At 33.2% G+C, this 13,810-nt stretch overlaps 1 protein-coding gene across 1 annotated transcript; it reads right to left on the reverse strand.

Moving 5' to 3' along the window:
- Positions 1-1,069: 1,069 nt before the first annotated feature.
- LOC133186877 (protein LMBR1L-like) lies at positions 1,070-11,240 on the reverse strand. The gene is made up of 15 exons (XM_061322258.1): positions 11,063-11,240; positions 8,040-8,133; positions 7,172-7,202; positions 6,716-6,855; positions 6,409-6,512; positions 6,104-6,230; positions 5,472-5,540; positions 5,288-5,352; positions 5,089-5,179; positions 4,343-4,438; positions 4,064-4,140; positions 3,882-3,959; positions 1,852-1,925; positions 1,538-1,695; positions 1,070-1,342 (listed from the first exon to the last, which is right to left on the reverse strand). The coding sequence occupies exons 1-15, from the start codon at positions 11,135-11,137 to the stop codon at positions 1,095-1,097; spliced, it is 1,527 nt and encodes a 508-aa protein (XP_061178242.1). The 5' UTR covers positions 11,138-11,240; the 3' UTR covers positions 1,070-1,094.
- Positions 11,241-13,810: the final 2,570 nt, after the last annotated feature.

Consider the following 13,810-nt stretch of genomic DNA (forward strand, 5'->3'; position numbering starts at 1 on the left):
TGAATCCAAATTGAATGAATGTTTGAACCCAAACAGACAAATAATTTACATTCATACATCATGAAAGGAAAAAAAAAAAAAAAAAAAAAACAAAGCAAAAATCCTCTGGTTAATGCTGCACAGTGTACAAACTAGTTGACTAGCTGTGTAAGTTATTGGTGGCAAAAATTTTAATACAAAAAATGGATTTCAAAAACACCTGCATTAATACATTTACTATGTTCTAACAAAGTATTACAAAATAGCTAGAGGCTCACATCACAAGCACAACTAAAAATCTTGTACATGTGTATGTGTTTTTATTTGTACATCTACACATTAATTCTATATCTAACTTTATTTTGTATCTTCATCACATTCATATGAATACACTCATTTTACCAAAAGAAACAAGGATGAACAAACTTAAATTTGTGGTCATTTTTGAGCTTATTCTAGTTTTTTTGTGGGATAATTCTTTTTGTAGTGAAAATAAAGATTTTTTTTTTTACTGGACCCCCCCCCCCCCAAGGAAAGTGGGGGGGGGGGGGGGGAGGGTCCCTGGTCCTTAGACTCAGTATGGAAACTCAATTTTTTTTTAATCCTCAATATTTCACCATTCCATGAGCAATTATCAGTATGCATATCTGAAATGAAATGTTGAACAGAACCACAAAAATTGGGAAATAAAATAATAGAAATAATATTTACAGGTATATATCTTTCAAAAGGCATAAATAAAACAGATGACTGTTGATTCCCTACACAGACAAGAATTTTATATATCAGCTTTTTCTGTGAAAGTGTATCAGAAGAGAATCATTCCTAGGTGTAATACATTCCTTTTTACTTTTAAATTAACATACTAAATTTTGAAAAGAGAAAATTTGAAATATTTTTTTTCTGTAAGAAACAGATTGGTGGTGTAAGTTAGATAAAGTACATATATACATGTACCTAGCACATGTATTAAGAAATCGACTTCAATACACACTTATCACACCTAGATTCAAAGCTTACACATTTTTCCAAGTATCACAGTTTATGTATTGGACAATTGCTTCTACACTAACTTTTCCATCGTTACCACTGATAACCATAGTTTCCCAAGTCCCCTAATCCTCCTTTGAGCTGATATCCCCATTGGTTATAAAAGAGTGCGTGCGACCCGGTGTTCCTTGATCCCTGATGAAGAATTCCTTCATCCTATCGTAGATCTCCGTCCGCACAGCTTTGGTGAATTTGGTGACTAAGCACAGTGTAGTCAGACCAGCAAAGACAATGTTACACAACATGATGATGTAAAAGTTCCCCAACCAATCCATGCTTCCAAAGTTACCAATCAAATCAAAATTGGTTAAACCTGAAAAACAATTTTAAAATCTTTTTTGTTCTATAACAATCAGATTTGTTTACATCTGATACAACAGTTGTGTAAAATTTAAGTACACACTGCATATCCATTTAAGTGGATTTTACACATTGAAGTTACTGATACTTTCTTCATAAAATCACAATGTTTTTAAAAAATGAAAATTAAGACTGCTGCAAATCTGACCTAGTGTCCTTGACATCACAGGTAGTGCAGAACTAAGGATGAGCAGAACGATGCAGTTTCCAATGACCTTGACCATCGGCGTGTCATGTGGAACTGGACGAAGATTTCGAAAAACTGGTAAACTGTACAAACCTAATACTGATGCTAACATAACATATCTAAATTGTGTTAAGGAATTGTCAATAAGCTATGAATAAAATGAGCCACGAATTTAAGAATATAGTTTTGCCCTCTTAAACTTTGTTTCAGTTTAATAACAGTGATGCACATTACCAAAGTTAAGTATCATATATAATGAATATAATGAAGGATACAAAATAAAAACTATTTCTAAAGCCGCTCCAAAAGACCCCAAAGCAGAAAGAGAAGCCATTCCTAGGACAGTTTCCTGAAAGAAAAAAACAAAATACATATGAATGTCATTAATGGTAATTCCACAAATCAAGGGCAATGTACAGTGCAGAGGCCCACAGGCCACAATGTTCACCTGAGTCACATTGGCCCTGCTGTTCTGCAAGTTTTTAAAAAAAAAATAATCTTTCTTTATTCCCTGACCCCTACATGCTTCAATATCAATTTGATTAAAACAGCCTTTTGTTCTGGATAAAAGATTTTTTTTTGAGGATTTTACTCCTCTATATACATGCATTATGTAAAATTTGATACTGAATGTTTGCCTCACCCTAACCCCATGATCCATTAGTTAATTGATAAAAAAAAATAAAACCTTGAATCCACATATTTTTGGAATATTTGTATATCAATATGATATAGTGTAACCCTGCTCCTCCTGAAAAGAATATTTAATTTCTTACATATTCACATGTACCCCTAATGTGACCCTACCCTACCTCAGGTACCATGATTTCAATAAATTTGAATCTGCACTACGGAGGATATTTGCATTTTTAATACTATGTATGACTAACCATGATCTAGTTGCAGAACTATAGCTCTCTGGTTGAGAAAATTCGAACAGACAAACCAAAGAGCCACATCCAAGCACTGTAAGAACATTTGATTCATGGTGCCGTGTTTTTATCACAAGCTTCAGGTATTATATCTTGTATTAGATGCGTTCCACTGCCAAAAAGCATGGTATCCATTAATTAACCATATATTTTACACCTAAACTTGTTACCTTATTTACTTTTCAATGGCTCCAAACAGCCCTATGTGCCAGGCCCAAAAAATTCACATTCTGACACCCGTGTTGAGGACATGCTAAAATACGCCAAGAATATTTAAATTCCTGTTTTATTTATCTTATTTCTATATCATTTCCTTTTATAAATGATACAGATGATACTTGATCCCCCAAATTTTTTAGTACTTAAGATTTTTAATGTGTACTAGTATTTTCTTCAACAGGTATATTTTAGCATAACCCCAACAGGGATGTCAGAAAGAGATTTTTTTTAAAATTGACATGGATTTGTAACTCTCTGGTTTGTCTGTCTGAATTTTTCTCAAGCCCTGCTGGTCTTATGAAGACGAATTTTTTTCAATATTTAATCCCATGTAAAACTTTGATCCCTTTTTGTGACCCCACCTTATCTCTGGTGGCCTTGATTTGAACAAAATTGAATCTCCACTACCTGAGAATGCTTACATAGTAATATCGCTAATATGGTCCTGTTGTTCTTGAGTAAAGATTTTTTTAACATTTTCTTTTCTATTTACTTTCATGCAAAGCTTTGATATCCTATTGTGGCCCAATCCTGTCCCAGGGTCAATAATTTGAACAATTTTGAATCTGCACTACTTGAAAATGCTTGCATATTATTACATGTATCACTAATCATGGTCCTGCTGTTCTTGAGAAGATTTTTAAAGTTCTTTCTTATTTATTCCCATGTAAAACTTGATCCCCTATTGTCACACCCTGTCCTAGACGGTCTTGATTTGAATAAACTGAATGTACATTATTCAGGAAGCTTTCACATAAGTGTCATCTTTCTGGCCCAGTGGTCTTTAGAAGGAGATATTTTAAGGCACCCACCCTATTTTTGCATTTTCTTGATCATTTTTCCCTTCCAAGAGGGTATGATCCTTTGTTTGAGCAACCTTAAATTCCCTTAATCCAAAGATGCTTTGTGCCAATTTTTCATGAAATTGGTGCAGTGCTTTTGGAGAAGTTGAAAATGTGAAAAGTTTATGATGACAACAACAATGACAGAAAACAGACAATGACTCTCCTTTGGCCCAGGTGAGCTAAAATGGAGGAATGAATTGTATGCATAAAATTCAATTCCACAATATCTGATTATACTAAGTATTTAGCACATTGACCTGGAAAGCAGATACTGCCTTTTTAAGGACCTTTCCATTTATGACTTCTTACCTTGGCTCCCACCGGTAAAGCTTTGATACCAACAAGTAACAAAAGAAAGTTATGAACCACCATCAACACACACAATACCTGAAAAACAACAAAACTCCACATCATATCAATCAAGTAATCAAAACTTATAAAACGAACAAATGCCTTGCTTAACATGTTTAAGATTAGGTTAATGTACTTACTGTCAAAGCCAACAAAAATAACATAACAAGGGGATAACACAAATTCCTCCAAAATATCGACGTCTTACTCCTCTTCTCTGAAAGAAAACGAGCGAGATCACCAGCTGTCAGTACATGTATTTCAAAAGATTTACTTTAAGATCTAGTATTATAAAAATATCTGAACCTGAAGATGTTATGAAAATATCTGAACCTGTATTTATTGTGATTGATTGTACTTCTAACACATTGGAATTAAGTTCCACAGAAAAGTGTTACACAGCTTCTGCATTAGTTTACCTAGTTCTTTCAATGTCTCTTGATTGTTCTCTAATTGTTCTATCAGTTCTTCTGTTGACAGATGTCCATTAGCCAGTCTATCAGGAACTGCTTTGTCTGTGAGTACAAAATTCATATCTGAACATCCTAATTCTTATGGCAGTGCACAAACATGTACTTCTGGTTCTGTTTTCATAAATTGTAAACCAAATTTTATTCGCATGCTAGAAATATCCGCAAGTTTTGCAACCTACTTTAACTCGCGAATATAAATCACTGCGAACCAATTATTTTGCTTTCTAATTGTAGAGAATGTTTCCTCAGTCACAAAAATTCGCAGATTGATTTCAACCTGATGATTCGCGAATAAAAGTTGAAGCAAATAATAGTTGGTTTACAGTTTCAGTAAAGCATGTACAGTACATGGATTGTGGCTATATCTGAATTTTTTTCTTCTGTATTAAGGTTGCACACTTAGAAAGAAAGCAACTCATTCCATTACAAGAAAACAAGTAAAACTGCATTTAGACACGAAAGAAATAAGATAACGAACAGTAATCAAGCTCAAAAGTCCATTGAAACAATATAAATTTGGAGCAAACATGGACCTCTAAAAACATCAGAGGTGGGATCAGGTGCCAAGGAGGAGTAAACATCCCGTCAACTGGTCACAACAACCGTGTGCTCCATGTCATGATCAGGCAAATGGAAAAATCTGTAGACAATTCAGTGTGAAAATAAAACTACATGAATCTTCAATTCCTTACATTTATTACTTTTGGTAAACATCAGTCTGCGTCTTAAATCAGTCTCTGTTAAACGGACCAGGACCAGCTCCTTCTCCACATCTTGAAAGAACTGTAATTCAGAACACAAACGGGTTACTATCAAACACAAATTTTATTTTTTCATTTCATTCCTGAATATTAAATTTCTTCACAACATAGTTTCAGTGACTTGCTTTACCTTTGGTTTGACAATGAGTTCCCCCATTACTGTAAACATTCTAGCAAATCCTACTGGGGCACACACTAAAAAAAAAGACAGTTACAGGAAACAGAACAGGGACATTGGAGGGGAAAGACTGTCAAGCAGTAAAGACTTAACATATGAAATCACAGTTATTAATGTTAACTAGTGTAACACTTACACAAAAGGATGACTCCTCCAAGGAAGGAGACACAGGAATACAGGTACGGAAGATAATACGACCAGATATCTGTAATAAAGGTAGATATCAATATGGGTTTATGTCAATCCTGTTCTAAAAGTAGTAAAAGTATGGAAGATAATACGACCAGAAACATTAACTGTAACAAAGGTAGTCAGGAAGATATCAATACAGTTATGGCCAATTTTCTCCTTAAAGTTTATTGAATAAAGATAAGGAAGGTAATATGATCAGATATATTAGTTTAACAAAGATAACTAAACACAGTTATATATGTAAGTTAATCATTGACTACTTATAAACACACCACATATGTAGACAATGAAAAAAATTATACTCTATGACATACATGTACATCAAGTTAGTGTTCAAAAGATGTGTCACCTGCTATGATAGAGAAACTGAACCCATTAAGGTTTTTTCTTTGTCTCATTGTAATAAATATTCCACTGTAAGTCATAATGACATGAAAAAGATAGCTTGTATCAAAGTGTGACTCCATTTCGATGGACAATTGACTTCCCAATCCATCATACAGGCCACACAAAATTAAGTGATAACCTACTGATACTTATGTAATCATTATAATCTTAGAGTAAATGCACAATTACCAAAGAGTGTTTCTTGACTGTGTTTGTTGCCATCAAATATTGCGGAGGCTACCCAGGCCAGCCCGATCACGAGGATGCTGACTAGTATCAGCAAAATAACGGCCTCGTACACACGCGACCAGATACCCTATCATCAGAAAAAAAAACAGTAAACACAAAAATTTAACATTTCACAAAAAAACGCTATCCAAAAAAAAAAAAAAAAAAAAAAAAAAAAAACAAAACAAAAAACCAAGCAATTTTTAAAATTTCATGTGTCTGAAACTATAGTTGTTAAAATCCTTATTTTCAATTTCTTCTATTACCTTTTTGACCCCTACAAATCCTTCAGACTCAGTGAAGAAGTAGGCAAATGGCATAAAAAAGAATAACGACAGATTGGAGATCAGAAATATGTTGTTCCAGAAACCTAAAATATATAATATACATAATATGTATCAAAGTTAAAACATACCATTACTGTCACTAGTGACATATAGCAGGAATTACACGATTTCAGCTGTTACGTTCAATACACATTTATGTTAAAACAGGACTTATTTTACATTTGCAGCATAGTATCAGTATGTTTTAATCTTTTATGACAATGTCTCAAACATCACATCTGTTTACCGATGATGAGAGAAGAGTTGAGCCATTGAACGTAGTAACTTTTGGGGTAGGATAGAAGAACTTCATTGGACACAATGGACACAGGGAGGAGGAGGATCGCCCCCACGGACACCGAGAGGGTGAATGTACACATCCATAGTCTGTTATAAAACAGGAATAAAAATTAGGTCAGAATAAAAAAATCACCGATTGTAGTCATATACTCTAAGAATCAGAGATACTTCTAAGTAAAGCTCTGAATAAGCATATATTACTTATTGACATTCGCAGTATTGATGTACAGTGTATATTCTTTTCATGCATTGATGACATAAAGACCAGGTGAGGTTTTCAACATCTGCTATTGTTTACTTCTAGAGTATTATTGATCCTTGCCAAATGAGCTTAAGAGAAGTAGACATGCAAATCTTTGTACATAAAACATTGTACAACTTTTAAAGATTTAAAACATCTTACGCAATTCTGTATACCACTGCATCCTCCTCACCTAAAAAGAAACATCATTATTAAGTTAATTAATTCATCATTGTATCCATATTTACAATATCTAATTAAAATTTAATGATCAATAAGTATCCAGATAATAATCTCATTAAATAGTTTCATGCTGGTAGAACGATAGAGCAAGTTGTCAGTGATGATCACATTTCCAGAATTCTTCTTGTGCTACCAATTTTAAAACTACAAATTTTAGTGATTAAAAACCAAATGTGAAGAAGATTTTGTCAGACCATCAGAAATTTAAAAGCAAGAAAGGGGAACTTGATCGCAGTGTGTTTTTAAAAAAATCCTGGAGAATTTTCTCAAATTTGTGAGAAATTCAAAGTGACAAAAAATAATCAGAAATCAAGAAAATGTGCAGAGATCTTAGCAATAATAAACAAAATTTTATAAATTAACCTACAAACTGTCTTACGACTTGTCTATGAGCAGTGCAATACAGACAAACATATACAGGAAGAATGTGTGATAACGTTTACCGTTTCCTGGATTTCTGACAAACTTCCTTCTATTGGTTGCTAAAGAAATGTTAGTATCCCATCAATATCAGTATTCATATTTTATCATTACATCATCTCTCCCTGTTAGGTTTGAGTCAATGCAAGGAATTGTAATATATTGTGTTCACCAAAATAATACTACATATATAAACTATCTGCTACATATAATTAACATTGTCAAAATGTTGGAGCTACGGTAAATTACATATTAATTATTGCCAGAACTGGTAGCACTCATCTTGGATGAACTACATACTGAAGAAAATGTGATTGCCCTTAATTAATGGGTAAACAGTTCGTGATGACTAAGATAATTAACACACCTGCAGACGAGATATCTTCTGAGTCCGCAGTTTTGAAATGCCTCACTGTCACATAGGAACTCACGTATAGGAAAATAAACAACAGCAGGCAAATCTGAAAAATTATTAAAAAGTTCATTATCACAACACTACTATACTGATTTTAAAAACTCCTGAAATTACAGGTAATAATCAATAATAGTTGAACATCTTTACCTTTATTATATATATGTAATATACTGTCATATTTGTATTTGCAGTAGTAGAATTGATGTTAATTATTAAAGTTATTAAAGTTGCATAGTCCCCACACTGGGGGGGGGGGAGGCTTCAAGAAATAGGTTGTCTGCTGAGCCAGGGCCAGTAAACCAACTTGCTTTAACGTATACAAATTGATTCACTAAACCAGCAATTACTGTTTTAGCAGTAAATCTTCACCACTCAAAAACACTGAAACAAAGTACATGTACATGTATTTGTCCAGCAATGCTACATTTTGATGGCCCAACTGATCAATGAAATTTATAAACCATTCCTTACTCTGCTAAGATCTACTCCAACCTGAACACTGATGCCAATGTCAGAAGTATATGACTAGCTCATCACTCCCCTTTTCCTAATCTATGCATAAATACCACTCTCACTTTTTTAATTAAAATTAATTCTGATATGCCTTATCGTTACCAAATTAAAGTATATGTTGCATTATTTTTAAACAATTATAATTTCATGGCTGTGAAATCAAATCTCATAGTCAAAAAGAAAACAAATATTAAATCCCCTTTCCTCCTTCAAAATCAGAATCACTTAAGATGTGACATCAACTGAACATAATTATGAAAAGCTATAGGGAAAATCCAGGTTACCTTTCTTCATTTGATAAAAAATGCTACTCAGTGTATGTAGTGAAATGATTCACAGGTGAAATTCCACTTTATCCTACAGGACAGGTATTTTCATTCATGAACATTTATTTAACTTATCTCTGTAACTAAAACTTAAATGTGTCACATGGTTTGATATGTGCTATCTAATGTAGGCCAAAAACCAAAATGAGCACTTGACCAAATTATTTGCATCTGTCAAACTGCATGTCAAACAAATTACACACTGGGTTCGACCTCTTGTAAACACTGTCAACATGTTATTGTCTAAGTACACTGACCTTTTCCACTTCAATCAAGACAGTTATTCATGCTAGGGAAAGTTTAAAGTACAAGAAAGTGTATAAGACGGGTTCCACAGGTCTAAAACAAGCATCTTAAGCTGTTTTACCAACAACATCATAACTGAGTTTTAAAAATCACATCCCAGACTAAAAAAAATACAGACAGATAGAACAAAAATAGATCAAATATTTCAATAAAATTTTTAATTTCCTTGAATTCAACTATCTATTCAACATTTAAATGGTTATTATTATACCTATGTAAATTTATTTTAAACATAAAAATGAAGTTTTCTTTACTTACTTGGACATATATCTAGTCTTACTTTTTCTCACAGACATTTAAACTAAAAAAAAAAAAAACTGATACTTTTAAATGTATGACCTTCTTTAGGTCTTCTTTGCTACTAAACTTACAAGTTACAAGATACCAAGCAACTGTACAATCACAAACCAAAGGCCAAAATACTACATGTAGGATAAAATGTTTACAAACCATTTTTGACAAGGCTACTTTTAACACATTTAAAACACATTTTACTGTCAGTTCCCAGGATACAGCCTCAATAATCAGACCTAAATTCATAGCCTAGTGCACCATATTAAATTAAATATATGACCTATGCTACATAATGATGCAGGATCACTATGTAATGGTATTAACATTCAATGGACATTCTGGAAGACCAGTTATTGTTACAAGAAACCAATATTTAGAACAGACATCCTGTCACCTAGAACCTCAATTTTCACCTAAAATCTACAAAATTTAATATTCCTACAATGACAGTAAAACAAATTATACGAAAAGACAACAGAAGACCAATTATAATCTAAATCCATTATTCCATCAGCCTAGGAATATGGTCTTCAAGATGGCAAAGTACACAACAAACTCCGGAAAGTGCTAGACAAACAATTCAATCGTTTGAAGAGGTATACATACTGCTTCGGACTGGGAAAGGCAGAGTAAAAGAAAGATAGAAGGCAAAAACAAAAATATTTCTTTATGATGAAGAGAACACAAATATTATAAAATGTAACATACTGGGTATCGAGGGATAGATTTACAGCTACTCTAATATTTTGATGTTAATAATGTAATTATGATGTTTGTTTTTTTTTTAGATATGGTAATGCATGAACTTAATGTTACATCTTAACCATAGTAAGATGCAATCATGTAAGTGCGTTACATCTTTTATTTATCATGTAACTGCATTACATCTTATTTATCATGTATTGATGTAACTGCATTACAATTTATCAAATCATAATTCAAATTGGGGATAACTTTGAGCATGTGATAGAACAATCTTCTATCATAAATGTCTGTAAGTTAATTAAGAAAGCAGACAATTGAGAAATCAGGACAACATTAGTTTGAGATTTTATGTATTATAATGTCCAGGGAATATAGCATGTGACACATCTTAAATCAAATATACATCACGATTCACGAAAGTTAATTTACACTACAGTGATAATTTCATGACCAGGTTATCAACCAGTAAGTGACAAATACAGGTGTTCAACTCAGTCAGCCTTTTTTTCAGATATGTAGCGGTAATTCAATAAACCCTGTATCACTGTGTAATTATGGCATGGGCATGGAGGTAGTCGTTGGAGGTAGTCCAGAATTTTTAAACGTCAACCTAGAAATCTATACATTTCCAAAACCACTGACCATTTAGGATAGTCTTAAATATGATACACCTATGACACTATTACTGAATGCCTGACATACTTTAAATTTCTACCACGCTCTAAAAACTACAGAAAACAAGACTATAGCATATATAGCATAAAGTATTTAACAGGTAAAGCAAACGATAATGCCCGAGTTGTGTGTTTACAGATCAACAATCTTACTTACGATATATTCCCGAACAGCGTTGTGGAAAACTTGTTCCCTAATATCAACATCTACATCTTCCGACATATTTTCCATCAAACAATTTTAAAGAAAAAGAAGAATTCATTCATGAACAGATTCTTCAACATGACGCCAGGAATTGTTGTCATTCTGCCATTCAGATGTAAAATCTCGATAAGTTCCGAGTGCAATCAATGTATATTTGCGATTACAGATAACATCGTTTAACCGAAACGAATATAACGGTTATATTTGCACGTAAATGCAACGTGTCCTACGAAATATTGCATCAGCGGACCATTATATGTATTTCTAGCTTGTTTTGGAGAAAGAGGTGAGCATGGCACTGGCCGTCCCTGTATTCGACACTTTGAAAAGAAGCGAAAAAAAAAAAAAAGATTAAGAGGGCTGGCCCAGTTTTAGACTATTTAAATAAACCTTCTGGAAATGGAGAGCTGTGTTTAAAAATATATATTTAAGGAAATTGTAATTAAAATATTATAGCTAGAATATTGTGGGTCTTTTTGCGTTTTAGGTGGATCTGTTGGATTATATTTTGACCACCCAGCCTCCTTAACATCAGGGACCTATATAGTATATAGGTCCCTGTTAACATTTATGAAAAACAAGTCGGGGGTTGTTTTGAACATTAACCTACAGTTGAACTTCAGTATCTCGAACACTGATATCTTGCATACCATGGATATGTCGAAGTGTCTCAATCATTTATTTTTTAAGTATTTACCCTCGATATCTTGAATTCTCGGATATCTCGAAGTTTTTTCACGGCCCCTTCGAGTTCGAGTTAACGAGGTTTGGCTGTATTCTGTTGAATAAATCAAAAGGATTGGATAAAGTTTTCACAACATACTGTTCCTTTCCTTAAATATTATACAATTATGGACTTTTTCGGTGGTGAATATGGTTTGTTTTTCACCAGAAAAATATTAATATTGACCGAGACGAAATTTATGGACAGCAGCAAAAAATTTAGAGATAATTTAATGTTTGAGAATTCCTGAGGACATGAACCACATATTATTGCATATTTCATGAAGCGCGTTGGCATTTTTGTCATTCAACGATCATTTTTGAATAAAAAGTTTGCAATATTTTTTTACTTCAATTACATCGCAATGGAAAGATAAAAGTTAGACAAAAAATAAAAACAGAAATTGTCCAAAGTCGAAAATTCTTTCCAACTTCTCTCACAACCATATTTATTCATAAATACGACATTACGCTTTTTATACTTATACGTGAAAAGAAGAAAACACTTGCCGTGGCCTTCGACATTTAGATATATCGACGACGTATTGTCAATTTACAATAGTTATTTCCATTCTATGTCGATACAATATATCCCAGTGAGCTTGAGATAAAAGATACCACAGAGTCTGACACATCTGTTTCATATTTGGATATTTTACTTGAAAAAGACGTTAATGGTAATCTAGCAACCAAGCTTTATGATAAACGTGATAACTTTACCTTTTCGAATTCAATAGGCAACTTCCCTTACTTATGCAGCAATATACCTTCACCTGCATACGGGGTTTATATATCTCCAGGCGCGTAGCCAGAATAGAAATGATGTGTACGCAGAGAACGGCAGGGGGTTGGGTGGGGGGGGGGGGGGTCTTGAGCCCCCACCCACCCAGTGTTTAAGGGCTCTGGTCAGGCACGTAATATAGTTTTTGCCAGCCAGGAAAAAATTACGACTTTAAAAATTTTTCAAGCAAAGACGAAAAAGGAAGATTGTCAAAATTCGAAGTCCTATTTCTTGTGTGTGTGTGTGTGTTTGTTGAAGGGGTGGGGTGGGTGGGTATCCATCTTTCACAAACCAAATCTTTATTGATACATTACCAAATTACCATGATTTAACAATGGTGCAAAAACAGGGGGGGGGGGGGGTCCAACCCTTTCAATGTACAATTTCAATAGTAAAAGGTTAGGTTTTGGGAATAAGTAGGGGGGAGGTTCCCCTGATACTACGTGCCTGCTGGTGAGGGCCCAGAAGCTCCGGAGTTTTACCAAATATTTCATGCATTTTCTTTAGTTTTAGTTTTTTGTTTAGGAAATAAAAGACATATAGTAATATTTTTTTTTTAACGAAAATTAATATTCCATAGAAACCTATTGCACATATAATTGAGGATAAAAAATTTAACCGATATATTAATTGGTATCAAATAACCATTCTTAACTTTTTAAAACACGTATACAAAATTTTAATTATGAACAAAAAAATATCGTATTGTAAATCATACTAGTAGATCATAGCATTCAACGATGTGGCTGAAATTGAATTTTTCAAAGATCTTTAAAAAAAAAAATCAATGTATAATAGAACAATGACAAAATAATGAATGATTTATTTGGATTTGGCAATTATTAAATAAAAGATTTTAAATTTTATCATACAGCCATGATAATTTAAGATTTAAATCGACACAGTATGACAGAGAATAATTTGAAACACGAAAATTTGTTGGATGGTACTGAGATTTTTTTTCTCCGAATAATTCTCTCTTTTTTCTTATCTTTTTTTTTTCTTTTTTTTCTGAAAATGATGTGTACGCACTTGCGTATTTGCGTATAGGCAGCTACGCGCCTGATCTCTCAGTTAATTCGATACGCAAGTGCATGCTCTACGTATGTACAATTTCTAATACGAGGTAAATTGTTGACAAACAAGTTGATGAAACAAGAATATCAGCAGTCTCGTTTAAAGTCATCATTTCGTAA

This window comes from Saccostrea echinata, unplaced genomic scaffold (genome assembly GCF_033153115.1).
Source record: "Saccostrea echinata isolate AGI-Se365-2 ecotype Australia unplaced genomic scaffold, CSIRO_AGI_Sech_v1 ptg000014l, whole genome shotgun sequence".
NCBI classification, from domain to species: domain Eukaryota; kingdom Metazoa; phylum Mollusca; class Bivalvia; order Ostreida; family Ostreidae; genus Saccostrea; species Saccostrea echinata.